The sequence below is a fragment of the Vanacampus margaritifer genome, chromosome 6 (genome assembly GCF_051991255.1).
Source record: "Vanacampus margaritifer isolate UIUO_Vmar chromosome 6, RoL_Vmar_1.0, whole genome shotgun sequence".
NCBI classification, from domain to species: Eukaryota; Metazoa; Chordata; class Actinopteri; order Syngnathiformes; family Syngnathidae; genus Vanacampus; species Vanacampus margaritifer.
In genome coordinates this window covers 25,809,348-25,836,093 of record NC_135437.1, presented here as the reverse complement: position 1 = coordinate 25,836,093, position 26,746 = coordinate 25,809,348, and the positions used below count along the sequence as shown (strand labels likewise).

General features: G+C 38.2%; 1 protein-coding gene across 1 annotated transcript in view; it reads left to right on the top strand.

Annotated features, from left to right (window-relative positions):
• ranbp10 (RAN binding protein 10) overlaps positions 1–25,094 on the top strand; it is a 28,107-nt gene extending 3,013 nt beyond the window's left edge. The window contains exons 2-15 of the mRNA XM_077568589.1: positions 2,434–2,545; positions 4,148–4,200; positions 11,112–11,279; positions 11,647–11,669; positions 13,955–14,139; positions 14,371–14,483; positions 17,426–17,534; positions 17,604–17,752; positions 17,839–18,055; positions 19,939–20,078; positions 20,237–20,388; positions 20,492–20,603; positions 20,834–20,975; positions 22,830–25,094. Coding sequence (XP_077424715.1) covers positions 2,434–2,545; positions 4,148–4,200; positions 11,112–11,279; positions 11,647–11,669; positions 13,955–14,139; positions 14,371–14,483; positions 17,426–17,534; positions 17,604–17,752; positions 17,839–18,055; positions 19,939–20,078; positions 20,237–20,388; positions 20,492–20,603; positions 20,834–20,964 — 1,664 coding nt within the window. The 3' untranslated portion in view covers positions 20,965–20,975; positions 22,830–25,094. The remainder of the gene's footprint in view (positions 1–2,433; positions 2,546–4,147; positions 4,201–11,111; positions 11,280–11,646; positions 11,670–13,954; positions 14,140–14,370; positions 14,484–17,425; positions 17,535–17,603; positions 17,753–17,838; positions 18,056–19,938; positions 20,079–20,236; positions 20,389–20,491; positions 20,604–20,833; positions 20,976–22,829) is intronic.
• The last annotated feature ends 1,652 nt before the right edge of the window (positions 25,095–26,746 follow it).

The following is a 26,746-nucleotide window of genomic DNA, read 5'->3' as shown; positions in this document are numbered from 1 at the left end:
TTTCTCGTATTGTCAGAAAACGGTGACCAATTGCCACCAAAATTCGTTTACACATTCCTACTCTTGTAGACTCTTCAGCCTTGGAAAAATAAAAGTTATCAGCACATTTGGTATATTATTGACATAATGTGAGCTCCTATGAGCAAAGCCATTATCATCTCCACAAAATCAAAAATTTGTACCAATCATTTTTATGTTTTCACCGATTAAAGTGGACGAGTAGGAATGTGCAAATGCATTTTGGTGGAAATTGGTAATAGTTTAGTGATGCTGTAGTTTTGCTTGATGACAGGCAGCAATTAGCTCCCCACAGCAGTTGGTATGTATCAGTGAGTACTCGAGTTGTGTATGCATACTGGTATGGGTCTGAAAAAAATGGCATTGAACATCTCTACTAAAAATGTTAAGTTTTTAAGATCATGGAGTGGAATGTGTGAAATTTGCTGATAAGTATTATCAGCAAATTTCACACACTGTGCATGTTGTGGGTATCGAGACTCAAGAGCAGAATTTGCAGTCAAATTGAATGCCTGACTACATTGCAGGCAAAAGACAGTGTGAATGTGAGAGTGAATGTTTTTTTTTTTGGTCTCAATATGTGCTCTGTAACTAACTGGCGACCAGTCCAGGATTTGTCTTGAATGCATTTATGACTATGACTGTGTACTACTAACCTTACTGTAATCAAGGCATGCACACATTATTATTAATGTTTCAAAGAATACATCAATTACAAAATTATGAAAATATTTACCTAGCACTGATAATTCCACCAATGCACAACCACAATGTAGAATTGTATGTATTTTTTTATATATAATGTCAGAAGTCCCCAAACTTTAGTGCCTCTGACCGTTTTCATGTGAATACATGTTTTGAAAGATTGGCATAGAAACAAAAACAAATCATTTAAAACAGCGGCAATTGGCTGGCCGACAATAAGTGACATCTAAACTCGATTTATGTCCCATCGAGTTATTTTTAGTCTTTTAGCCCCTATTCCCTGACATATGATGGTCATGTTTTTTTTTTCTTGTGTCATCACATCCTGTTTTTGACGGCATTGTTACGGTGATAAAAGCCTTTTAATCCGAAGTGTGGAGCTGAAGTTTGTCAGCAAAACAATTAAAATAGGTAGATTTACTAGTCGTCGCACATGCGTGAGTTGTTTTAAATGTTTTTAATCTTGTACTAATTTACATGTTCTTTGTACGTAAGTGTAAGGTGTGTAAATATTTTTTCCCCCCATATTCTTGTCAGAGATTTAACTGCTTCAAACGGAGACTGAGGGCTTAACAATATGGCCTGAAATTCTTATCAGGGTTTAAATGTAATCCCTTAATAGTAATGGTGAGTGTATACGTATAAATATCATAATGAAAATGGAAGTATTCCTGAATAGGTTATTTAAATTTGAAGGGTAAATATTTCCTGTTAAAAGGGTCAGAAAGTAGGCAATTCGGTGTTTTTTGGTAATTTCTTGCATACATTATTGCACAAGGGTTTCTAATATCTATTATCCTTCTCACACAATGATTAAACGTCTTGTACCTTTAGAACACTGGCAAGATAGTTTTGTACAGAGGTATGAAAAAGTTTGGGTACCCCTGACAGTTTTCAGCATTTTCCTTTATAAAATCTTTTGTTATTTGGGTCAGCAATTTCAGTTAAATATAGCAGATCAACACAGTGACATTTGAGAAGTGAAATTAAGTCTATTGGATTTACAAAAAGTGTACAGTAAATATTTAAACTAAAGTAGGCAGGTGCATAAATTTCGACACCCCGTGGCTTTATTGATTTGACAACCTTTGTCATTAATTATTGGAAAACAAAATTTTATTGGTTACCTTGACCCTTGACCTACATATTCAAATGAAGCCAATCACGAGAATTATTTCAGGTGACCAATTGCAAGTTTTTCTCCCCTTTGCATGTTCTCTGAAGAGTGGCGACACGGGAGCCTCAAAACATCTCTCAATTGATCTAAACAGCAAAGATTGTTTAACACCAGGGTTTTGGGGAAGGATACACAAAGCTTGCTCAGACATTTCAGGTGTCAATAAATATCAAAACATTTTTTCCACTTCACGATTGTGTCCCACGAGAAGTTAATTCTAAGAAAAAAGTAATAATAATAATATAACAAAATATGTATTTTATCTTTTAAGCCATATTATCTTTTAATATTGCAAAAGGTCATAAAGTTTAATGAGGGCTAACACTTTTGCATGACACTACTACATTTATGCGATTTAACTTCCTCCATCAAAATCTGACTCTGCGCCCTGCAGGCCCCCATGTTTGGGTTTAATGATAGAAGAGCAGATGCCCTAATTAAAAAAAGACGTGCGAGTTCAAACTAGATGTTTAAAATGCTTAAGTGACGACATGAACTTTTTTCACATAAGCATAAATGTTTTTCACTTTCAGGACATGGCAAAAACCACAAGGATGCCGCATCTGTACGAGCCACACATCCAATTCCTGCAGCCTGTGGGATCTACTATTTTGAAGTCAAAATTGTCAGCAAAGGCCGAGATGGGTAAGCAGACACCCTTTAACTATCCGCTTGAGTGCATTTCCCTTCTTGTCATTTATATAGACCAGTGGTCTCAAACTCGCAGCACGGGGTCATTTGCGGACTGCAGGATGATGATATGTGGCCCTGCTACTTGACATTAAGGTTTAATGTTGTGGTCTCCACCTTTTTTGCCTGGGGGGGGGCAGTTTGGTCACTTATGGGCTAACATAGCTCACTCTCACTCTGATAGCTTTTGTCGAAATGCAATTCTGAAGTGATAACAAGTGGAAGGAAAAGTCATCCTGTCTCAGTCATGTCTTTTTCAAAACCCTCCGTGAAGAGAACGGTCGGTGAGGAGAGCAGCCAATTTCTATAAAAAATTGGAGACAAAATGTTTTTTGTTTAATGCAGAGTCAACCCGACATGTCTTGAATGTATGGAGAAAGTGATGCTGAAGAATGTCATTACTGTACTCAACTAGACATGCTGAGGACAATGGAAAGTACCAGGCAGATGAGAGGACCAAGCCACCATTCTTGTTCACGTTCTCAAGAAATGGTGCAGTTCTGATTCTTCCTCTTGGCCCTTGCTCTTCCTCTTTCCTCTCCCCTTTAGGCCTCTTGACTGGAGTGCCAAAATGAGGGTTAAAAAAAAAAAAGCACTTAGAATTGGGACACCATTCAATACAACCACATCATCACCTTGAGCCGCAAATTGGTAGTGTCATAAGCAGACGACAGCTTTTCAGTTATATTTTGCCGTCTAATGTCAAATTAACATATTCATTGCTTTTTAGTTTTCTATCAATTCATGGGTAACAAACTAGTGTTTTGAAATTGTTGTAAGCGTTCCCTACCACATGGTAAAATGCAAACATTAACATAACATTTTTATCCACTCTTAGAACACTTTTCATAGAACAAACACATTTTGACAAATAATGAATAGGAAATATATTTCATTCACATCGTTTTTCTTCATTTGTGCCTCATGCTTTATAATGTGATTATCTTATCATGCATCGTAATCATTACACCCGCAAGCCCTATTTATACTAATTTGCATATTTATGTGCGGGCGTGGAGAGGAAGGAGTCTGTTACTGGACATACGGCGTGTTTTAGTATGAAAGCCACGCAAGTCTTAGTACATGAGGGCCCTGGTCCTTCGTTCTTTGAATACTCCTCAGCATGTCGAGTTGAGTAAAGATGTCTGAATTCTTGGGCACTGCAACTTTCTCTGTGCATTCAAGATATGTCAGGCAGGCCGCCTCTGTGCTTCTCCTGTTTTTCTTAGAATTGTCGGTTCTCGTAGCCAACCTTTCTCTTCACGGCAGGTTTTGAAAATTATTTTGAAAATGACTGGGATTGGGTGACAGGATATCCTTTCCTTCCACTTTGTGTCATGAGCTTAAGTTGTGAGTTTGAGAGAATCAGAAATAGTATGTTGAAAATGTCTTACAGCTACACGAACCAAAGTTTCATTATGAATTCACCGAAACAGTGATAGTAAAAATGACAAATTCAAAAGAAGCTTTTGTTCTGATAATAAAAACACATGTATGTAAAAATAAACTTAATGTTAAGCATTGATGGTTTGACACCTCCTTTTTTCCCCCATGCAGCTACATGGGAATCGGCCTGTCTGCACAAGGGGTCAACATGAATAGACTTCCTGGTGAGTAATAAGTGACTGATGATAAAAAGGTTAGAAATATATGTTTAATCAATTAATTTTCAGTTTTAACAATGATTTTTGCAAATGATGTTTATGCCATTGGACATCCTAAATATTGCCCTTCTAAATGAATGCTTCATGTGTAAGGTTGTTGGAGGGAGGAGCAGCCTCTTCAGCTTCTTCTGCTTTTACTATTGATTCTTCTTGGTTGTTCTTTAAGAGAATGGGTTATTCAAGTCTTTCAAAGACATTAGAAATTTTAGAATGTATTCCAGTAATCAGTAATCTCACTCACTTAATGCTTTTGGATGGCAATCTACACGTCCAACTGGACTTGTCGAAAGTCAACTGATGTGAGATGTTTCCCGATTGGTGCAATCGATATACAGGTGACGTTCCTTCCCACCTCCACATTTTGAACCTATGATTCAATGTACGTATCAAGACTCTGAACTCATCGGTGATCCTATCATTGCTAGACAATGCTCAGTTATCAGTGCGAACGGGGACTGCCATTGCTTTGGGGCTGCCAGAAGATCAAAACAAGAGCTGTTTGGTATAGGCAATGGAGAGAAAAAAGTATGTGAAGTTGAACCCTTTGGAATTTCTTAAGTTTATGCATAAGTTGATTGTAAAATGGAGTCTTAGCTCCATCTTAATCACAAACAGTCTGCTGAAAGCAGTGGCGTTCAAACTATGGCCCAGAGGCCATTTGCAGCCCGCAGTCCATTTTTTAGCGGTCCGTGGCATATACTTTCGAAAAGTGGGAAGACAATTTACTACAGATTAGGGCCCAACCGATATGCTTTTTTTTTTTTTACGATCTCTGCCGATTATTTAAAAATATATATATAATGCAAAAAATTACTCCCCTCCCCAATTAATTTTCAATGGGTGTCACTTGCGCACCAACTTTCGCTATTAAGATTCTCTGCTTTGAATGAAAAGTCCATAGTATGACCTTAATTAAAAAAAAATCATTAAGTATACAAGGTTATTGTATTGATTTATGTGTCAATAATAAAAACATTCTTTAGTTGTTTACAACTGCTGTAAAGCATTAACATTTCCTTTTTATATATTTTTATTTTGTGGTATTTTCACAAGTCTTGGGACTTACTGCGCTAACTTGGGACCTTGGGGATTGTATTTCATGCCATGTCATGTGGAAATGTGTGTTCAGACAAAAAGAAATCCTTGGATGTTTGCATCCTTGAATTTTGAGAAAAAGTCTTTAAATCCTTGAAGTATCAACTTTAAATATAACTTAAAAGGACAATGACAAAATAAAACAATAAGAAAGTGAAATAAGAATAGAATAAACTAAAATAAAAGCAACTGAATAAGAACAAATACTGACTGTTTTTGTGTGTTTTGGCTTCTTGGGGGCAGTGTGATGCCGTGCATCCATGGCGTACACACTTAAAGTGAGTACGAGAAAGTTGCGATTGAATTCTATTAAAATAAGTATTTTTCACACAGTGGGAAGAATTTGTGGTTTTGCGTAATGTTATCTCACCTGTGGCTATGTGTTCCCACAACATTTGTGTGTGGATATTCGTTATTTGAAGGAAAAACACTCTAGATGCTAGCTTCCTGTTAGCATTTGAATGGGCTCCTCCCTTTGCTTTTAGCATTAGCGCTAGACTAGCGATGTTTTAAAAACTAAGCATGTTTTAAATATACAGTGGATGTCATTCTTAACGTTGTGTGTTTATTTTTACAGTTAACTCTTACTGCGGTGTCATTAAACAACTTAAAGAACGCTTAGGGACAGCAGAATAACCAAAATAACATGCTACGCACTTGCTAGTTACTAAGCAAAATGGTGCATTCAGGGTGCTTTCATAGCGTCGGAAACTTCGTTTTTCTTCGATAACGTTTTAAGGGGAAAATAATCGGCCACTTGGCTGATTGTTTTGGCCGATGTTTGAAGGCCAATAATCAGCCGAAAATAATCGGCGTCCGACTAATCGGTCGGGCCCTACTACAGGTTGCTCTTGTATTGGTTCTGAATGTGGAGATGGCATCCAGCTGCTGCCGGAGGGGCTAATCTATTCCAGTGGGATACAGGGCTGCGGGCCACCTCAAACCTAAAAAAATGCTGAAGTATTTGCCTTATCACCTTTAACAGAAAGCCTTGACATAGCGGTTTTCAAAATACCGGTATCGAGATAATATAAACAATGTATAATTGCTTGTTTGGTTGATTGAGTGGCTTTACCGCGTTTTAATGAGTTAGAGAATACTTCTCTTTGTGCAGCAAGGCTTGAAATAAGTCAAGTCAAAATTCACATTCCGCATCTCATAAAAACACAATGAAAAGGAAAACTGAGATTCACAGATTTGTACGTTTTTTTTCTGATAATTGAACCGAGACAATCCCAAAAATCTGCACTGAGCTGGATGCATGTCCGTTAACGTGGCACAGCATGCGTACGTCATTAAAGGCGAGAATTAGGAGGTGGAAGCAAAGCAAATTCCGGGGATAATGCCAGTGTGTTGGGCCACCAAGACGCTACAGATGCTGGCCCAGATGGGTCCACGTTAAACAGTAACCCGTCCTGCTCTCCACTGTTGGGGTATTATCACGGAAAATTCTATGCTATGCTAAGTTGTGCCACACCAGCTAGCGAGCGACAAGGTTTGATTGTCTACCTAGTACGGCTAAACACGTTGCAGAGTTGCTCCTAAGTCATTAATCATTATCAAACCTCGATGGCAGCAGATAAGCTTCACTGAAAAGTATTGTTCTCATGAAGGGATGACGAGGAGCAATTAATAGAAGACGCAGAAGCCATGCTAATTGCCGAGCCGTCATGGCACGTAATCATGAAACATGGCAATTAAGTGCTTGGGTGATAAAGTACACTTCACAGAAGTCTGGCTGGAACCGCGTTGAAGCTGAAAGTATCACGGGCCACATTTATATTTGTTATGAAATTGCCCCACTTAGAATGTTTCTAGGCAAGAATACAGTTGCTCCTCAAAATTAAGAAGTTGCTCCTCAAATGAAGTCACTAGCAAATCTGCTCCTCAAAAAAAAAAGTTATTTTGAGCCTTGTGTAGCTAGCCTTGTGTGCACACATGCATACACACGCATGCACCCAAAACACTCAATCACTCACTGAGTCACATTTACCCACATACAATGACATCAATGAATGGCCCAGCGCACTAGATAAAGAGTCATGGTTCTTTCTACAAGTACAGTAGCTAAAAGCATGACTAAAGCCTATTGCCTCACACATCCAATCAGAACTCTCCTCTCTCCTATCCAACCACATTGCGGAGCTTCCAGGTCTGCCTGGAGCCGTTTGATCTGCTTATTGACCAGTCAAGATGCACATTTTGTTAGTTGTGACGGGTTTGTTGCATGCAACGGACACACACGAGCAAGCCAGTTCATCTGACTTTAGATGCACTCACAAACAAAGATCATTCTTCTTGATTCCAATGTGTCATAGGGTGGAAGAGGATGGAACAGGGTTGCATGGATGAATGCGTTTTCTAATTCTGTCCAAACATTAGTCATGAAAATATTTTGGGTTGCTAGGATTCCGATGGACAGTAGCTCTGCTAGACATATTACTGTTGATTGCTTTAAGTCTGAATGAACTCTGTTCTGTCTTCCCTGGACTGTTTGTGACGCACCCATGCAAGGAAGGGAACTCATGCATCTTTGCTTTTGCATGTGTGTCCCTTAATAGTACAATGTTCTCTACTGCTGACCTCTATGTCTGATCCCGCTGTGGAGGCCTGCCCATTTCATTAGCATGTTGGAGCAGTGAGCCTGGGTTTAGAGGCAATATCCCTGTCAGCAGATTAATCTAATACCTCACCGCACAGAGACCACACAAAACATACAAGCATACAAATTATACAAAATGACAAGTATAGAGGGCACCCCGACGCATACCGTGCATATTTAACGAAACAATACAGTGAACCCCCGCCATATTGCAGTTTATTTTTGCCCCTTCTATATTGCTGAATTCTCAGTTGTTATAAAACTGGTTTTGACAGTTAAAGTGACACTAATGAACTTTTAGTTTTCGTTGATTATGGCGGTGCCATATGGACTGTAGTGTTTTGCATGAAGGAAGACCACATTTCCCATGAGGACCAGCGCTTAGCACTGTCTTTGAGCTCACGCCAGTGAGTGAAAGCTGAGTCAATGATGATCCTTGATTGTCCTTTTATCCAGGTAGCCTCAGTCCTTTTTTTTTGTCTCCTCAGGCAAAACCGTTTTTTCCTTTGGTGGTTTAGCAGCTTTTACTTTGACAGCAGTAATCGCACATAGACGTTCGAATTGACTTCCGTCTTTGTAACAAATAGGAAAAGATGGAAATTACATATGCCATAAGCAGCAAGTTCTGCAATGTGCCCGGGCAGCACTGAGCCTTTCTGGATGTTAAGAGCAAGAACAAAGGAAGATAAGTCGTCAGCTTTTTCCAATGAGCAGATAGACTATATGTGTGCTGTTTTGTTTTAATACGGCTACAGTTCTCCATCTGTGTTAAAGTAGCAGTTATTTAATCTATTGTATGCTAATTTTCTTTAGCCTGCCAATGGCATTATGATTATGATATGTTAGCATTAAGCTATCAGACTTTCGTTATTGTATGGTTTGGTTGAACAAGAAGCTGTCGTCCACATCACCGCCCGAGCCCCACGGAGGAAAAACAAGCTCTCGGTAGCTGTGGCTACTAACAATAAAAAAAAAAAAAAAAAAAGGAAAAATTCGTTAGATGCTACGCAAGCTGCGTACTCGGGGGCACATACGCAAGAAGTGTGATTGACAAGCCAGGAGCCAATCAATAACGAAGCACCTTCGTTACAGGTTGATAAAGCGATTTTTAAGTGAATCAGACAACTTAATATGGAGTAAAAAACTTTTTTTTTTTAAAAAAAACTTTTTTGCTCTAGTCTAAGCAAACCAACTTGGCTGGAACTAAAAAAAAAAAAGCCCTGAATCAATTACATTATTGCTGTTTTGCAAAACACCATATTTATTTAATAACTTTGTAAGAATGTTAATTTCTGTACAGTATAATTTTCTATGTATTCAAAAGACCTGAGCTGCATGAAAGGTTGATTGTGTCGTTATGTGGACTAGACCAGAAAATCTCAAAGGGTGGGCCAATCCAAAACTGGGTGAAGTTTTTTTGTTTTACTTTCCACTTTCTTAATAATGTGGTCTGAAAGGCACATCCAAAATATGCATTAACTGCTCAACATATGTTAAATACTCAAAAGATTTGTAGAAGATTGTCTGGCTTGACTACTTGGTGAGTGATCGGATCTTAATGTTTTTCTTTGCAAATCAACTTGAGTAGTATTATTTCTGAGATAGGGTAGGGTCAATCAATCAAATTAATTCGATACATCGTCATTTTAAAAATCGAATCGTTGAAAATTTGCTCAATCGTGAAATCAAATTTTGTGTTTTGGATTATTAAAAGCTGTTGGTATTATGTTCTGTTACATTCAAATGTTTTTCTAAGTTGTATTTTTGTGGCAGAATTCTGAATGTCTGGTATACAAGACATGTTTACAATAGCTACCAGCTACTTAATTGTGGCATTTAAGAAAAAACTATAAATGTTAAGTTCATGTTAAAACTAATTTAGAATCTGTATACATTATTGTTGTCTGAACATTTTGCACAGGAATTATTTTGAATAAATGAAACCTTTAAATAAATGTTTATTAGATTAAAATCATAATTGTCCTGAATGTCTGTAAAAATTGAGATTTTTTGGGCCACATCGCCCAGTCCTATTCTGAGGTAAATATGACAATACTATTGAGGTTTGTATTAATTTAAAACTTTTATTATTATTCTTATTATTATTATTATTTTTACACACAAGGCCTGGTATTGAAAACCCTATTTTGGTGTGCATTTGAATAATACTTAGATTCAATCCGCTCAGTGAACGGTGTCCCATCATTATGGTCGACATTTGTTCTCTGAAACCATTCTGGACAACTGGAGAAAATTTCATAGATTCTTAAAGACTTGAAGCAAACCATCTGCACTGCTGTAATAAATACATGCATGAAATATGAATAATATTTCTTTATTTTTAAAAGTTTGATTAATAACAGTATAAAGTTGAAATTAATAATGCCCAATTTTGATCATGTCTGGTCTGTTCCAGAGTGGATTTGTTGGGTGTTTTGAAATCATAAAGATCTATTCAATGTCATTATACTGTATTAATATGCATACAATTTTAATATAACTCATGCAATGGTGAACAGTACACATTCAGAATGATAAAACTACAGATTTTGCTGAACCATTTTGTCCGGCAAATGTACAAATGTTTGCATTGTTGTTTCTTAAGAAAAAACAATGACTACATATATGTAATGACTAAGTTACACTTTGCATGTATCTTTTGTTTTTTATGTATACAGCTAATTGGTTAGCGACCAGGTGGATGAGTGTATACAGCTAAATTCTGGTTTAGGTATAATCTAACATTCTGGATGAACAAACCAGTTGCTTAGTTATGTATGAGCCAAAGGAACAAAAAATGGTAGTGTGTAAAAAAAAAAAAAAACTTTCATCCTCTTGATTTGCTTTCTGTGTACTGCTCCACCTGCTGACTGTGACTCACCAGTTTATTCTCTCAAGAGAGCCTCCAGCTGGCCATCTATGTCACTGCACCATGAACACAGAAAGCGCATACCTAAGAATTCCCATCAATGCAAAGTGGATCCAGTTGCTGGAAAATTGGCCATAAATGAGGAACTAGGATATTCCTCTTCCAATGAATATGATTTACTTATTCAGTTGAAAATAATATTTCACATAATTCAATGTCCTCGTGACCTTTCCCCCTACAAGTGTTGAAAGTATAAAGTAAAAACTAATCCTAATCCTTGCCCTATTTCAGGATGGGACAAGCACTCATATGGTTACCATGGAGATGATGGCCACTCCTTCTGCTCCTCTGGGACTGGCCAACCATATGGTCCAACTTTCACAACTGGGGACGTGATTGGCTGCTGCGTTAACCTCATCAACAACACTTGCTTTTACACCAAAAATGGCATCAGTTTAGGTCAGTGGAAATGGATACATGTATTTTCTCAAGAATTACATGCACAATTGTGTATCATATTCATTGTGTCAACGTATCCATTTTCTTAATTTATGTCAAAAGATACAATTAAATATATGAAGAAATGTGAGGGAGGCACTTATTTTTGTGAGATACTGTAGATACTGGTAAACATTTACACATACGGTATGCTGAATATTCTTTAGTTTTGTGTTCTTGTGTATTTTGCCCCCCGATTTGTAATTCTTGAAAAATTACGATACACTTGCAATTAATACGCATTAATGAAAATAATATTAAGCATTAATCATAATAATTGCTTTGAATCCTCATGTTTTACAAAAACAATTTTCTTTTTTCCCGACAGGTGTGGCTTTCACCGATCTCCCTGTAAGTACCATGCTGTCACATTTACATCCAATATGCCACCTACAGTTATTTCTGGACTATAAGGCGCACCTGACTATAAGGTGCTAGCTAAATTTAGGGAATACTTGAGTTTGTTACACATATAAGACGCACTTTTAAGCCGCAGGTGCTTTAATGTTGCCGCGACTTTCTTTTCTATAATGAGGGCGCAAATAGTCTCGTTCTGTCTCTCCTGCTGTATTTGTTTTGCTCTGCTTGACGCTCTTGCGCTTCCTTGTGATCTGATGGTTAAGCCGCACCTTTGTATTAGCCGCAGGGTCGAATACAAGTAAAAAAAAAAGTAGCGGCTTATAGTCCAGAAATTACTGTACTCAACTTTGAAGGCTATATTGAGCTTTACGTTGATTGAAGTATTGCTAGAAAAAGTCTACACGCACTTGTTCAAATCCCAGGTTTTTAGGATTTCAAGAAGTTAGACCAACATAAAGCACAGTGTTTCCCACAGATTTGAAATCTACTTGGGTGGGTGGACTCCGGTGGTGGGAATGGGAGGCGGGTTAGACGGGAGGTGTGTCTCAGTCCTGTTACTACGTCTCCTCTAGCCTTACGATCAACAAGTGAGTGACGGCGAACTAACGTTACATGCGGTATATATCCTGTCGTGACATGTTTTTTTTTTTATATGTATGTTTAATAAATTTTCTTGAAAACTTCTTGGGTGGTGGCCAATTTACTTGGGTGGCCCGCCCAAGTATTAACATGGTGTGGGAAACACTGAAGCATTTTAAACCTTTTTTTTTCATAACCTTCACAGCTCAATTAAAAATATATGTTACCGTTACCGTGTTATCTTTGATAATGTGGTTGCACTTCTTATGCGGTGGCTGTGTTCAAAATGAATGAATCACATTCAAACTCATGTTAAATGGGAGTCAGCACACATTTGCTGCCATTTAAAGTTCCTCTGATTAACCCCAAATAAAGTTAAAATGTTCTAGTAGGTTTTCCTTTCGATTTTCATCGTACAGCACAAGCCATGGTCTGTCGAGAAGGCTAAAATGAACATTCCATGACACATACTAGGAATGTTCAATGCCACTTTTTTGACACCGATATCAGTAGTATGGGTGAATTAAATGCATTAAATTAGTGGCAATTTTCTATTGTTTAATTTTTCATTTCTAGCTCCTGATTGTATAACAACCACTTGGCCAACGTTGCGAGTAACGATACTTGCCCTTCTCTAATAAGTTTATCCGATATACCATGGAATACAGTAAAGACAGCCACATCAAATTATGAATGTATAGCACAACAGTGACATTACCAACGCCCCTCCAAAACTAATTAAAAAAATTTAAGCGAAAACTGGTCATGGAGGTTGCCAAAAGGATGACAGCAACATTGCAGAAACTGCAGAAATATCTGGGAAGTATTGGCTGTTACATGTGACTCCCGTCTTCTCCATATATCTGTTTGACAAAACCAATGTCTTATTTTACAAGTATAAACATTCAAGCCGGCTACATTTTGCAAAAATCCACCTAAAATATCCAAAACCCATGTGGAGGAAAACGAGTTATGGTCAAAAAGTTGAACTTTTTGCCTAATATTTCAAAGACTACATTTGGCGCAAACACAACACTGCTCACCACGAAAAGAATGACATCTACAGTGATGTATGGTGGCGGCACCATCATGGGAATTTCTGTCTTCAGCTTGAACTGGGTTCCTAATCAAGGTGAGGGACTTAGGAAACATTCCTTAGCCTGTCATATCTTACATGCTTTTGCTAGAAAGCTGAGGGACTCCATCTTTTAGCATGACAATGATCCAAAGAAGGTTAAAGTTTTGGAATGACCCGTCCAGAGTGCAGAATTGAGTCAAAAATCTGTGGAATGATCTGAAGCAGGATGTGCACTGAAGGTGACCTTACAATCTGACCATTTTGGAGAGTTTTTGAAAAGAGTTGTCACATTTTGTAACATCAAGATGTTTAACATTGATTTTACGTCACAAATACCTGGCAGTAAGGGTGTGTAGACTTTTTATATCCGTTGCATTTCACATAAACTTCACTGCCTTTCTTTACTTAACTCTTGTGCCATTAATCATTACATATTTTCAGTGGCCATTTTGTCGAATAATCACAGTTTTGATCCATTTTGTGTGTGTGTTTTTGTTTTTTTTATCACCTAGAAAAATGTTTGCTGTTATTTAACATACAACAGTAGTTCAACAGTGACGCGACACATCACGGTGCTTGTCTTTTGATTTTCAACTTTTCTACCCTCCATTTGACCCAGCCTAACCTGTACCCAACTGTGGGTCTTCAAACTCCGGGCGAGATTGTCGACGCAAACTTTGGACAGCAGCCATTTGTCTTCGACATTGAGGACTACATGAGTGAATGGAGAGCAAAGATCCATGGGATGATCGCTCGCTTCCCAATAGGAGAAAGGCTGGGTGACTGGCAAGCTGTCCTGCAGAAGTAGGTGTTAAACTGTTTGTTTGTTTCTCCGAATTAACAGTCTTGTAAATGCAACGATAGAATATTTAGAGTATTTGCAATGTTGTATTATCCAACACAAAGACAGTGTGTTGAACTTAACTAACCTATTATAACAATATTATAGGAGTAAAGCGACAGTTCTCATTTGATGTTTTGAATTAATTTAGACATTGTTCCATGGAAATCTAAATGTCTTTACTTCGACTTCAGTATGGTGTCCAGCTACCTAGTGCACCATGGATACTATGCCACTGCCACTGCTTTTGCCAGAGTCACAGAGACCATGATACAAGAAGACCAAGCATCTATAAAGAATAGACAGAGTAAGTGAATACAACACACACAAAATTCATTTCTTAGTCTTAACTGGCAACTAACTAAACTTTTATGCTTGAAGTGTAGCAGCCTGCGATTTTTCCATAAAGCACTCACCACAGAAAGAGTGAAACAAAATTAATTTAATATGATATGCAGAGTTTTAAGTCTACGTTCTTTTAGAAATATCTCATTTACATGAACATTTATGGATATCCCAGGACTTAGACTAACTTTCTTTTACTCCAAAAGACTTGCCGCTGTAATTACAGCAAAAGGTGGTCTTATGAAGTATTAACTCAGTGGGGGTGAATCATTTTACACATCCTACTTCACCCCAAAAAAAATCAAATTTAACCAAATGGTTGTGAGAGCAAGCAAAAGTGAGTGCAAGAGAGAGTCCAGGACGTTTATGAAGTCATAAGAGTAATATACAGCAATTAGGGACAGGATTCAAAAGAGGGTCGCAATAGGTCACTAGAGGGGAGCACATACAGCCAGCCTGCAAGAAAGGAGCCCGGACCCAGGAACCTCTCCGTGAGCTTATGCCGCTTTTCAATTAGCCCCACACGGCACGGTACCACACCACGCTGCATGGAACGACACTACACGGCCTCCATTGCATTTCCATTTCAATAGGCACGCGGCGGGAAAGGAGTGGGATCGTTAGAACTGTCACTCAACTCTGTGTGCACTCGTGATTTTTTTTTTTTTTACCACAATCATTAAAAATCAATCCACAAGTACATATTAAATTGTAAATATAGTTTAGCGTTGTTGTAAAACAATATTTATTGTATATACAGACGCTCCCCTACTTACGAACATTCGAGTTACGAACAACGGTACATACGAACATGTCTGCGCGTACAGTATGTCGAAAAATGTTCGGAAAGAGATGCTGTAAGTTAGGTTTTGTATTGCACGTAGTGCTTCTTTCCGCCGCTAATACCGACGATTGGCGCTGTGAGAGCTCATTGGAGGCTGAGCAACGTGTCGAGGAGGAGGAGGAAGAAACGCCGGTCCCCATGAAGGAGGAAATAACTTTTGAAGCCGATTCCAGCGACGACGAAGAATCTCTCATGATATAAAATCCTCCTCTTCCTCCTCCTCCATCATCTCCTTAAGCATCGAGTACATCTTCCAAAAGTAAGTTAAACTTCATTTTATTTATCTTATTACGTACATGTACATACTGTGTGTGTGTGTGTCTCGCTCTCTCTCTCTAACATACGTAGTACAGTACAGTACTGTACGTATTCTCTCCATTTCATTAAAAGTTTTTTTCAGTACAAACCAATGCAGGTTACTTGTACAAGCCTTAAACATACTTATATAAACCTTCACTATACTTATATAGGCTTTAAACATAAATTATAATACAAAATATAGCACTGAAGCAACTTACGAACAAATTCACCTTACGAACGATCGTCCGGAACGTAACTCGTTCGTAAGGTGGGGAGCGTCTGTACTGTTATTTTTATGACTTTGGCGAAGAACAGCAGGCGCCTCTTGCCGCGCTTGTGTAAAATAAGGAAATGGGCGTGTGCCACGGAGTTACTTGCTGCGTCGATGTCGGCCAATCAGATGACCGTGACGACACTGCTGCAGAACTACCTCCGAGATGGTTCTAAAAGGAGGTTCTATTTAAACTGCTCGGCCCCAAAAAAATCATACGGAAACACCAACATCCGGAGCTGACCAAAGCCGACTCAGTGTTGAACCGGTCCAGTGGAAAAGCGGCATTAGTTTCCTCTCACCTTCCCCCAATATGACCACCATGTTCCACCTGGCAGTCACTGTCCCTTTACCCTGTTAGTGTGGTTCACATGTGGTGTTGTGCATTAAAATCTGCACATTGTTTATTGGGGAAAAAGGTAAGTGCTAATATTATTTATTACCATTGTTCATTAAGAGTGTGCCACTCTCCACATACAGTAAAACAATAATCGGACTCTCCACTCTGATAAAGCGTATTGCTTCAGGGGTAAAATTTTTCAGCTGATTCAGAGTTGCAGAAGTGGAGGCTCAGAAACCTTGCTCCATATAGTTACGAGAAGTTTGGTCCGGTTGACGTTGCAGACCATTCACTCACTCACTCACTCACTCACACAAAAAAACCTTACAGATCAATCCATTTGGCAGGTACTCCCAGAAATCTCCTGAAAAAGATTTGCTAGTGCGGCAGAGCACCATCTTGCTGAAAAAGTTGGTCGCCACCATCAGGAGCTAGGTGTAGAAACATTCAAGTGATGGGGTGCGGGGAATTGTGTTGACCGATATTTCACCGTTGACACGTTAATGCACAAAAAAATAGAGTGTTTGTTTGTTGAACATACAAGCCAGCAACAGAAATACTGAAATTAAAATATAAAGATTTAAAAGAAAAGTATATATTTTGTTGTTTACATACATGGTCATCATTAAGCACAACTAACATGTTCAAAAGGGAGTAGGAAGACGTAAAAAAAAAACCTTAAAAAGAAAAAAAATATCACATAAACAGCTGCACTTATACGTGCATAGATATGCCAACAGCATTGTGCATTTAGTTAATAAGCTAACACTTTTACAGATAATGTATATAAATCAGCACAAAAGCTTACACATACATTTTTAATTGCACTCATTTTCTATGTTTGTACTGACTTATACCTGATTTAAATATCATAGTGAATAACGTCGTCGACCGAGGGAATGAGCTTTACACAAGGCCCCAACATGTTTGGGTCCCCAAGAAAGTCTTCCCAGTTTCCCACCCAGATCGACACTCTTGAGCGCCTAGTACTTATACCAGGAAGGCCTTTCTGCTATATACTGTATATATATTTTTTATTAACATTATACATTAGATGATGCATCCATTGTGAAGTGAGGAACTCCCAAAATAACCTTTGTTAATATTTGACTAAGGGACTGAATTGTATCCGATTACTTTTCTAAACAGGAATACAGAAGCTGGTGCTGGAAGGACGTGTGGGTGAAGCCATCGAAGCCACTCAGCAACTTTACCCCTGCCTGTTAGAACACAATCCAGACCTTCTGTTTATGTTGAAGTAAGTTGGCCTGTTTGAAGCTTTGGATTTATTGTCAAATTCAGTAACGCCCATCTGCATGTTTTCTAGGTGTCGTCAGTTTGTGGAAATGGTGAACGGTACGGACAGCGAGGTTCGCTGCCTGACTATCCGCTCCCCAAAGTCCCAGGGAAGTTACCCTGGCTCTCCCAACCTTAGCCCACGCCAGGGGGCTGGAAATTCACACATGCACACCGGAGGTGCAATTGCTTTTTAAACCTTTTTTCAGAATCATCAAAGTCACACATGAAAAATATTAGTCAATATATTTTGCTGCTTCCTCCAGGTGTAGACAGCCCGACATGCAGTAATGGGGTGACTCCCTCCAAAAAATCAAAGAGCCACAGCAGCGTTGTTAGCAGCAACATGAAATACCCCAGCACGTCCTCCTCGGCCTCCTCTTCCACTTCCTCCTCACCTTCATCCATCAACTACTCTGAGTCTAATTCTTCTGACTCCACCAAGAGCCAGCCACACAGCAACAACAGCAACCAAGAAACCAGGTAGCGTATCTGCCAAACACGCTAAACTAGACTTGCCCTGGCACCAAAATGACATTGCGCCTGTTTTTACTTTGAGCACATAAGTGTTCCTCCACCTCTTCATAAGTTTGGAGCACACTTTTTTTGTAATATGCCCTTGGAATATACACTGAAAACACACACCTACCCCCACCACGTGTGGGCCGTGGGAGAGCTCAAAGCAAATCGAGAGGGAGAAACCAAACTAGTTCCATGCCCTATACAAACAGTGAAATTACTCAATTTCTCAGCACATATGCAAAAGGATGTTTTGCTGCAGCAGCAAGCGAAAATCCGCTCCATGCTTTGGCTTAGGTTCCAAATCATTAATCTATGTTAGGGGTCTGCAACATGCGGTTCTAAAGCCACATGTGGCTCTTTAGTCCCTCTCCTGTGGATCCCCGTGGATCTAAAAAAAAAATAAAAATAAAATATATATATATATATATATATATATATATATATATATATATATATATATATATAAATTAATATTTTTTTTACATTTTCATTTTCCGATAAAATATTCTTTAACTGAATTAATGATTAAGATAAAATAATAGTAATAATAATAGTTAAATTTTCAAAATAATGTCAGAGTCCAAATTTGTAAGTTGTCAGAAAAAGAGAGACCAAAAGTAGATGAAAGTTTCACGTAAAAAAAATTCCAAAACGTGACCATAAAATGTCCAAAAAGGAAGAGGAAAAGCAGAAAATTACCATAAAATGTCAATGAATAAAAAAGGCAGGAAAGTAACCGTAAAATGTCCAATAAGAAAAGAAGAAATCCCGACAATTACCATAAAATATACACAAAATTGCCCCCCAAAAAGTCAGAAATTTGATAGCAAAAACGGTTTCAAAATGAAAAATAAATAAAAATTGCCATAAAATGTCCCAAAAAGGAAGAAGAAAGGCAGAAAATTACCAAATGTCCCAAAAATGTCACTAATTTGACAGAAAGGCAAAAACACACAGTTTCCTTCATCACAATCTTCAAATGTTTTGCAGTTCACACATTTTTGTATTATTTTTTTGGCCTAAAATGGTTCTCTTGACAGGAAAGGCTGCTGACCCCCTGATCTATGTTGTGTGATATTTCCATCTTAAAATATATAGTTTGTTTTTTTGGACATGAATCTGTATGGCATCCTCACCTACAGTGGTGTGCAATCAGCTGACAGCGTCCTGTGACCCGAGACCCGGTCCGGATTTGGTCGAGATGAAAGTTGGCTGGGGTCACGGAAATAAAGCGTTTTTCTTGTAAAACCAATTTGTGTTCAAAGGAGTGATACCATTTGTATCATAAAACCGCAAACTAGAAAAAAAGTCAGATTCCATTACCGCCTGGAACAATTTTTTTGTTTGTATCACTGCGCGGCACGCTGCATCCAGCTGACAGACGCCCATGTTCCACCGTAATTTCAACTTTGAAAACTCACGATAACATGTCTGACAACGTCAGTGTCGAGCCAAGGGGTATCTTTATGAACCCGAATATACTGAAGCCGTAATTCGTCCGATGGAGTTAGAACGAGCAGAGAGAGCGAGAGTGAGGAGGGATAGAGAAGTGGTACAACTTGATGGTGGCGCATCAGCTGGAGCCCTGAGAGAGAGCAGGTGACTGTCACTGACAAATGGGGTCACTTTTTTGAAGTGCTCGGAAAGCGGTGAAAAGTGTGCGGAGATTCAGGGACATTTTTATTGGTACAGCCCGGGAAATCACATGTCTGCATCATTTTTATATATAGAATAATATAATAAAGTGTGACGTTCCTCAAGAATGCTGCCTGCAGACGTGGTCGGTAATCTCACCTTTTTATTTGTCTTCACACAACCGGCTACTTGTTCTATGTTTGTAATAGTGACAGTGAGATGGAGATTGAAGCGGAACACTACACTAATGGCGTTGTTGAGGGCTCGTCCACTCGTATCATGAATGGCACATATAAACATGAAGAGATACTTCAGCCAGATGACAACAGCATTGGCAATGGTATCGCAGGTACGTGCACACAGAGAGCAAAATGAAATTATCACCTGGCTTCTTTCGTCCTTTTCCCCTGTTATTTCTCTTTCCCTGTTATAATTCAGCTTCATGTGCAAATTGCTCACCTTCTGCTTTTTCGTGTTAAATACCATTATGCACCTGCTTGTTGCCAGGAGAGGAGAGTTACAGAAACGGTAGACAACTTTGTGGAGGGAACCAGGCAGCCACAGAGAGGATGATACAATTTGGACGGGAACTTCAGGCACTGAATGAAAAGCTGTGCCGCGAGTATGGCAAGAACACAACACACAAGAAGATGTTGCAGGTATACGCACACACACATGAACGATTACAGGCTGTGAGTGTTACATTTGTCAAGATGAAAAGTGTGACATTTGCAATGTTGTCGATGGTCTCTGTATGTGCAGGATGCCTTCAGCCTGTTGGCGTACTCGGACCCGTGGAACTGCCCCGTGGGACAGCAGTTAGACCCCACACAGAGAGAGTCGCTCTGCTCCGCACTCAACAGCGCCATACTGGGTAGAAAAGACAGCACACACTTATATGGATTAGTATTGTACTGTATTACAGTACTGAGCCCGGCATAGTGGTTAGTAGTTGAAAATTAGATACCTTAGCAGAAAAAAAGTCAGTAGTGGCCAAGCCATCCAAGCATAGTTATCAATCATTTTAGATGTTACACACTTAGCCTATGTTCATTTGTGATGCATTTTGAATGATATTCATTCTGATTTGTTTCTCATGTCTAGAGTTCCAAAATCTGCCTAAGCAGCCTCCTTTGGTGTTGGCGCTGGGCCAGGCTACAGAGTGTGTACAGCTTATGGCCCGGGTCAGGTCTGGTTCCTGCTCTTTCGCCAGAGTAGACAACTTTTTGCTCTAGCCCTTGTGTGGGTGAGTGTGTACAAGAGAGACAGATATGTGAATATCGTTATTCTATTCGTAAACACAGGTCGTCCTCAAGTTCCGAACACAATGGGTTCCAAGAGGTTGTTTGTACGTCAAATTTGTTTGTAAATTGAATCACATAAAATTTTGTTTCAAAATTAAATTTGATCCAATAATTTTTTTAATAAAATAATAAAAATATGTTTAAAAAAATGAAACAAATTAAATTATATACCTTTTATATCTATATATACAGGGATGTGATTTTTCCGCTAATTCGCGGAATTCCGCTTTTTTTATCTCCCCCCCAAAAAAAAAAAAATACGATTTTTTTTTTTTTTTTTTTTTTTAGTTCATTGTGTATGCACATGACTCCGACAGATAACTTCTTCTGCTATAACAAAGACATTTGTGGTATGCTCTAATATGAGTTACTTTTCATTTGGTCATGATACAATTATTTGTTCATGAAATTTGAACTCTTCAACATTATTTATGTGTTAACTTAGTAATCACATTAGTTAGATATGATGATATTCTCAGTGATAGTTTTTAAAAGCAAAGGCAGTCCAATGTTTTTGAATGTGACTGATTTTGAGTTGACTAAAACTGCCATTTTATATGGGATAGTTCAATATACATTGAAAATTTATGCTGTTGTTTTGTCTATTTCTTTGTCATGTGAGTGCATTGAAAGTACTTAAAAACACGGAAAACCCATGAGCTTCGCCCCCCGTGTCCCCCCACCAGGGCACTGCCCTGGACCTAGCTGGGTGCCAGCGGCCCCCAGACCCCCGGCTAAATTTTCAGATAATTTCACTTTGGTCAAATCACATCCCTGATATATATATATACGTTCTATAAAGTACATAAATTAAATATAAAATAAAAAACATACATTAAATTACATCATCCATACATCCATCATCCATTACCTGAACAACTTTTTTTCTCTCAGTACATTAAATTTTTTACACAGTACAATGCAATAAAAACAAAATAAATATGCTTCTTGTACATGGATGATGCAAGAGGAGTTATTGAGTTGAGTTGAGTTTACGTGAGGCTGCAGAAGTAGAAAGCATTATTTGGTCAAACGTTCTCAGGAAAGTATGCTTTCCAACTGTCTGTGAAGTACACATGATTGTGATTGGCGCGTTTGACGAGTCGAGATGGCGACCGCTGAGTCAAGATTCAAGTGATTTAAAAGCTGGCTCCTGTGCTGTTTGTTCATCGCCGGACAGAGAGGTAGTTGAAAGTTGAAGGTGCTGCTCGACGAGTTGTGGCAGAGAGGGGAACTGAAGTACAGTACAGTACTGTACCGTAATGTATGATGTGCGCACTTAATATTAACTAGCACGGAAAATACAGCTTTTATGGACATCAGTCAGCCTTTTTTTCGTATCTACGAATGTTCGTAAGTCGGATGTTCGTAACTAGAGGACTACCTGTACTTGTATTGATTAAAAAAAAAAATGTATGTACAGATATACAGGTAGTTTCCATATGTCCAATACAATAATCGTGTAAATTCTGAATACAATTATTGCCTTCAGATATCATGTCATGTTGAGAGACCATTATTTAATAGAGATCGTACATATGCTGCAGGTCCCTAATATATGATCCCAATGAGTTTCGTTGCGGCAGAAAGGGGAACTGCAGTAGTGTACGATATGATGTGGCGCACAGTTTAGAATACAAACTTGCCAACGCAATATGGCATTTCACAACATTTTTGACATTTATGGACATCAGTCAGTTTTTGCTCGCATCTACGAATAAGTCGGATGTTCGTAACTCGGGGACCTTATGTAATATCAATGTATTGTACTTAAACTGCTGTCTCTCTCTTTACAGGTTTATGTTAAAGTTGCACTGAAGGAGAGAGGGCATGTCCAGCAGGTGGTTGTCATGGCTGCAGAGAAGAAAGCATGCGTGTGATTGGTGTGTTTAGTTGACTATCAGCGGCGGAGCCAGCGGCCCAGACAAAAACAGCAGAGAGAAGACTAGAAAGGAAAGCTTCCTTTTTAATTTAGTATTATCAAATAAACGTGTGACACTATTTAAATATTAATTAATTATATTTCTGTTTATCTATACATTTTCTTTTGTCAGATTGTAGTGCTCACCCCCCCCCCCCCCAAAAAAAAAAAAAAAACAATCATTCGCCTCTTGCTTTTCATCGGTGGATTAGTTTTTCTGCAAATTTCAATCTTGATCGTCACCCTATGTTGTGCCACACTGTCCTCAACTGGTTACTCTTGACACTCACAATAGTTGGTGATTATTACGTCATTCTGCATTTACATACAAGTGATCCTAAAATACATGTTTGGACAAGATCTTAAACAATGCAAAGCAGAACACTGTTACTTTGCCAGGAAAGCAAAACAAATGCATTTATAAGTCGTTAGCTCACCCAATGCGTTTGACATACAAAAGACCCAGCTGAGGTATATTATTCAGGGATGGTGGAAACAATGAGGCAAACACCTCTGGCCCAATTATAACTATATCTAAGCAGTCTCCAATTCCTAGGGGCAGTGTTATTTGAAACAAGTGCATCATAGTTATACTCTTTTTTTTTTTTTTTTTTGGTCCTCTTTGCCGTATGAACTTATGTAAAGCGTCAATAATAATTACAAAAAAAATGTATGAGCTTAAATTGATTTAATGCTACATTGCAGTGATGGGAAAATGAAGCTTCACAAACCACCTGCGATAGTTTTTTCACCCCTCTAGATGGTGCTCTTGGTTTAAGGATAAAGGCTAGCTAGTCTCGTGCAATGGAAATTGATTCAATTTCCACTGCATCTTTAAACCAAAAGCACCATAGATGGCAGTAGTTACAAAATAAAAAAATAATCGCATTTGTTAAGCTACATCTTCCCATCACCAGTACATTGTAACTGACACCAACTGAGGACAAGTTATTAATCGTAACCATCCTTAGTCAAAACAAAAGTGGGTGACAAAAAAATTGCAATCTTAACATTGATGAAATCCACACCCTATTATAAAAAATAAAAAAAAAACATTTCGCCAATTCCCATCTGCCAGAAATTTGGAGTAACTAACCAAGTGGTTTCAAATTTGTCAGGCTTGGTTGCATAAATTGCATTAAACTGGAACATGACTGATTTGTTGCTACTTCAAAGTGTTGTGATCTTTTTTTAGCCACACTTCACGAAATCGATTGAATTGGTAGCACGGTTGGAATAAGTTGATTCTATATTTACTATAGCATAATTATAGAATCGTCAATTCCTTGCACCCTTGTGCCTGGTTTCAGTTTTCCCTTGTCTTCAAATTAAACATACATTATCAAATAAACATCTGTCCCAGTGGAGGAAAGAAAACATTACTTTTATTCTTTCAAGCTGAATACATTTTTTTTTTTATTTTAGCTTAAATACAACCTTTTGGGGGCGGGGGGTTCCAATAGGGGCAGGTATTTAGTTTAGTTTACAACAGAAGTGGAATTAAAATTCATGCTTGTCATAGAAATGACCAAAAAAACACACACAACAAAAGCATCTTCCTGTTTTATTGTATTCACGTAGGACATTTCACCCTGGCAAGTGACATGGATTCACTCCACAAGTGTATAGCTGATCAAACCTTACATAGTCTTGACCAACTGCTATAATAATATCCAATAATAATCACCACAAGCACTTCTGCTTTTCAGCTTTAAAGGACGCCTGTTACACAAACACATCCTCTTGTTGCTTGCTGACGTTTGAACCCAGGTCTCCCTTGATCCCTGCATAGACATGACCACTGGTCTGATCAGTGACTCCATAGGACACAAGAGATTTGTGGGAAAAGGTCCCATGCCTCACAAAGAATGACTTGAGCCTTTGCAGACAAGCAGTGCACAACTGACTCCTATTGTGATTTTAATTTCATTTACCTTTTTAGCACAACAGTAATAAAGGATTTCATTTTCTTTCTTTTTTTAAGTTTAAAGAATTACTGTCTATTTAGCATGACTTTGAAAATCTATAAAAAAGTTTTTAAAAAATTATAATTGGAAAAATATGTACTGGAAATGTGTTAAAGAAATATTGTATTCTGTTTTAACAGAATTATTTTTATTAAAATACATCCATGAACATATGACTGATCTTGTGTGTTTTATTTTTGTATAAATCAGGTCGAAAAGAAAAAAAAACGTGCAGTGTAATTCCTCAAAAAATATCAATGTTGATATATTGTAGTGACTTGCTATTTAATTGTATTTATGCATTTGTTTTGTTTTGGAATGTGTGTGTGAATATTCCCATAAACTCGATCACAACTGGACTGTGTTCACGTTGCCTCATGATAAGGAGTGGGCATTTAAAAAAAAAAAAAAATCGTAAGAAGCAACTAAGGGGTAGGAGTAATCTGTCGAAGCCTCCAGGAAAAGAAGAAAGAGTAGAATCCACAGATTTGAAACGAACCAAAAAAATAATTGGTCACATTACGATGTTGGACACAAGAGGGCATCGCTGAGTTTAGACGTTGCAGACTCTTACAGTCATGCTGTTAAATTGAAAAGATTTATATCCTCCTAATATATACAGAAAATTTAATTATAGAATAAAAAGACTGACAAGGCTGAAATGTGACAAACTACTTGGCTAAAAATCATAATGCTTGTTTGTGGAGGAAGTTTGTTTTCTCCGGGCTCCCCTTGCTTCCTCCCATATTCCCAACCAAAACGTGTGTAACTGAAGACTTGGTCGTCGGTGTGAATTTTATTGATGTGCTTTGCGATTAGTTGTCATCGGCAACCAGTCCAGCTCAGGGTATACCCCAATTCTCACCCATTCAGATCGGATAGGCCCCAGCTCACCGTAGCGTCTTTATGCTCTTTCCACAGATGTTCAATATAGGATTTACATTATGACGCGGGCCAGTCCACATTAGTATAATCCAGTGAGTTTCAATGTTACTCCTGTGGCCTTAGCTAGGGAGGTTGACTACAGTCCTGTGGATTCTAAATTTGTGAATATGTGCCAACTTTAGTCACAGGACATCAAGCTGCTTGTGGATGGTTTTATAGTATTACTATTTACGTTGGGTGCTTGAAGCTGTTTTTTATTTTGTTTTATTTATTTATTTATTTATTTTTGTTACCAGCTACTCTCATGGCAAAAGCAGCATGTTGGTATTACCAGCAGCAAAAGCACAACAAAATATGTAGATAATAAATGTTTAATCCCATATATATTTCAGTATTTATCATCACAGTAACAGTGTTACATACTGAACGTAGGTAGAAGAGACGTGCAGTCCGGTAAGGCAGACCTTTATCTACATCCATCCAACCATCCATTTTCAAAGCTGGATGTCTTTGACAAAATTTGGAAACTTAAAGAATAGTCGTCTACTGATAGTTGAACAATCCCCAGTATAGGACTGATACTTAATCCAAGTAGTAATGTTACAATGGACACCCACTTGGACAAGCTCCTGCCTGACATTCCTAGAAAAAATAGAAACTACCAATTGATGATTGCCAGTAAACAAGGCTATTCCGAAAATCAATGCGCCTCAACAAAGAGCACCAACTATGACATATATTCTGTTGTTTATGTGTGTGTTAATGATTGCCACCGCGATGAGCTCTTTGTTTTCAGAAAAGTCCCACTGGAGGCTTTCCTCTTCATCTGATTGGTAGTTGCCGATGCCTTGGTTGTGTTGGCTCCATTAACTCATTCACTGCCATTGACAGCTATAGACGTAAAAAAAATCATAATTTTTTTTTATTAGTTTAATTATTA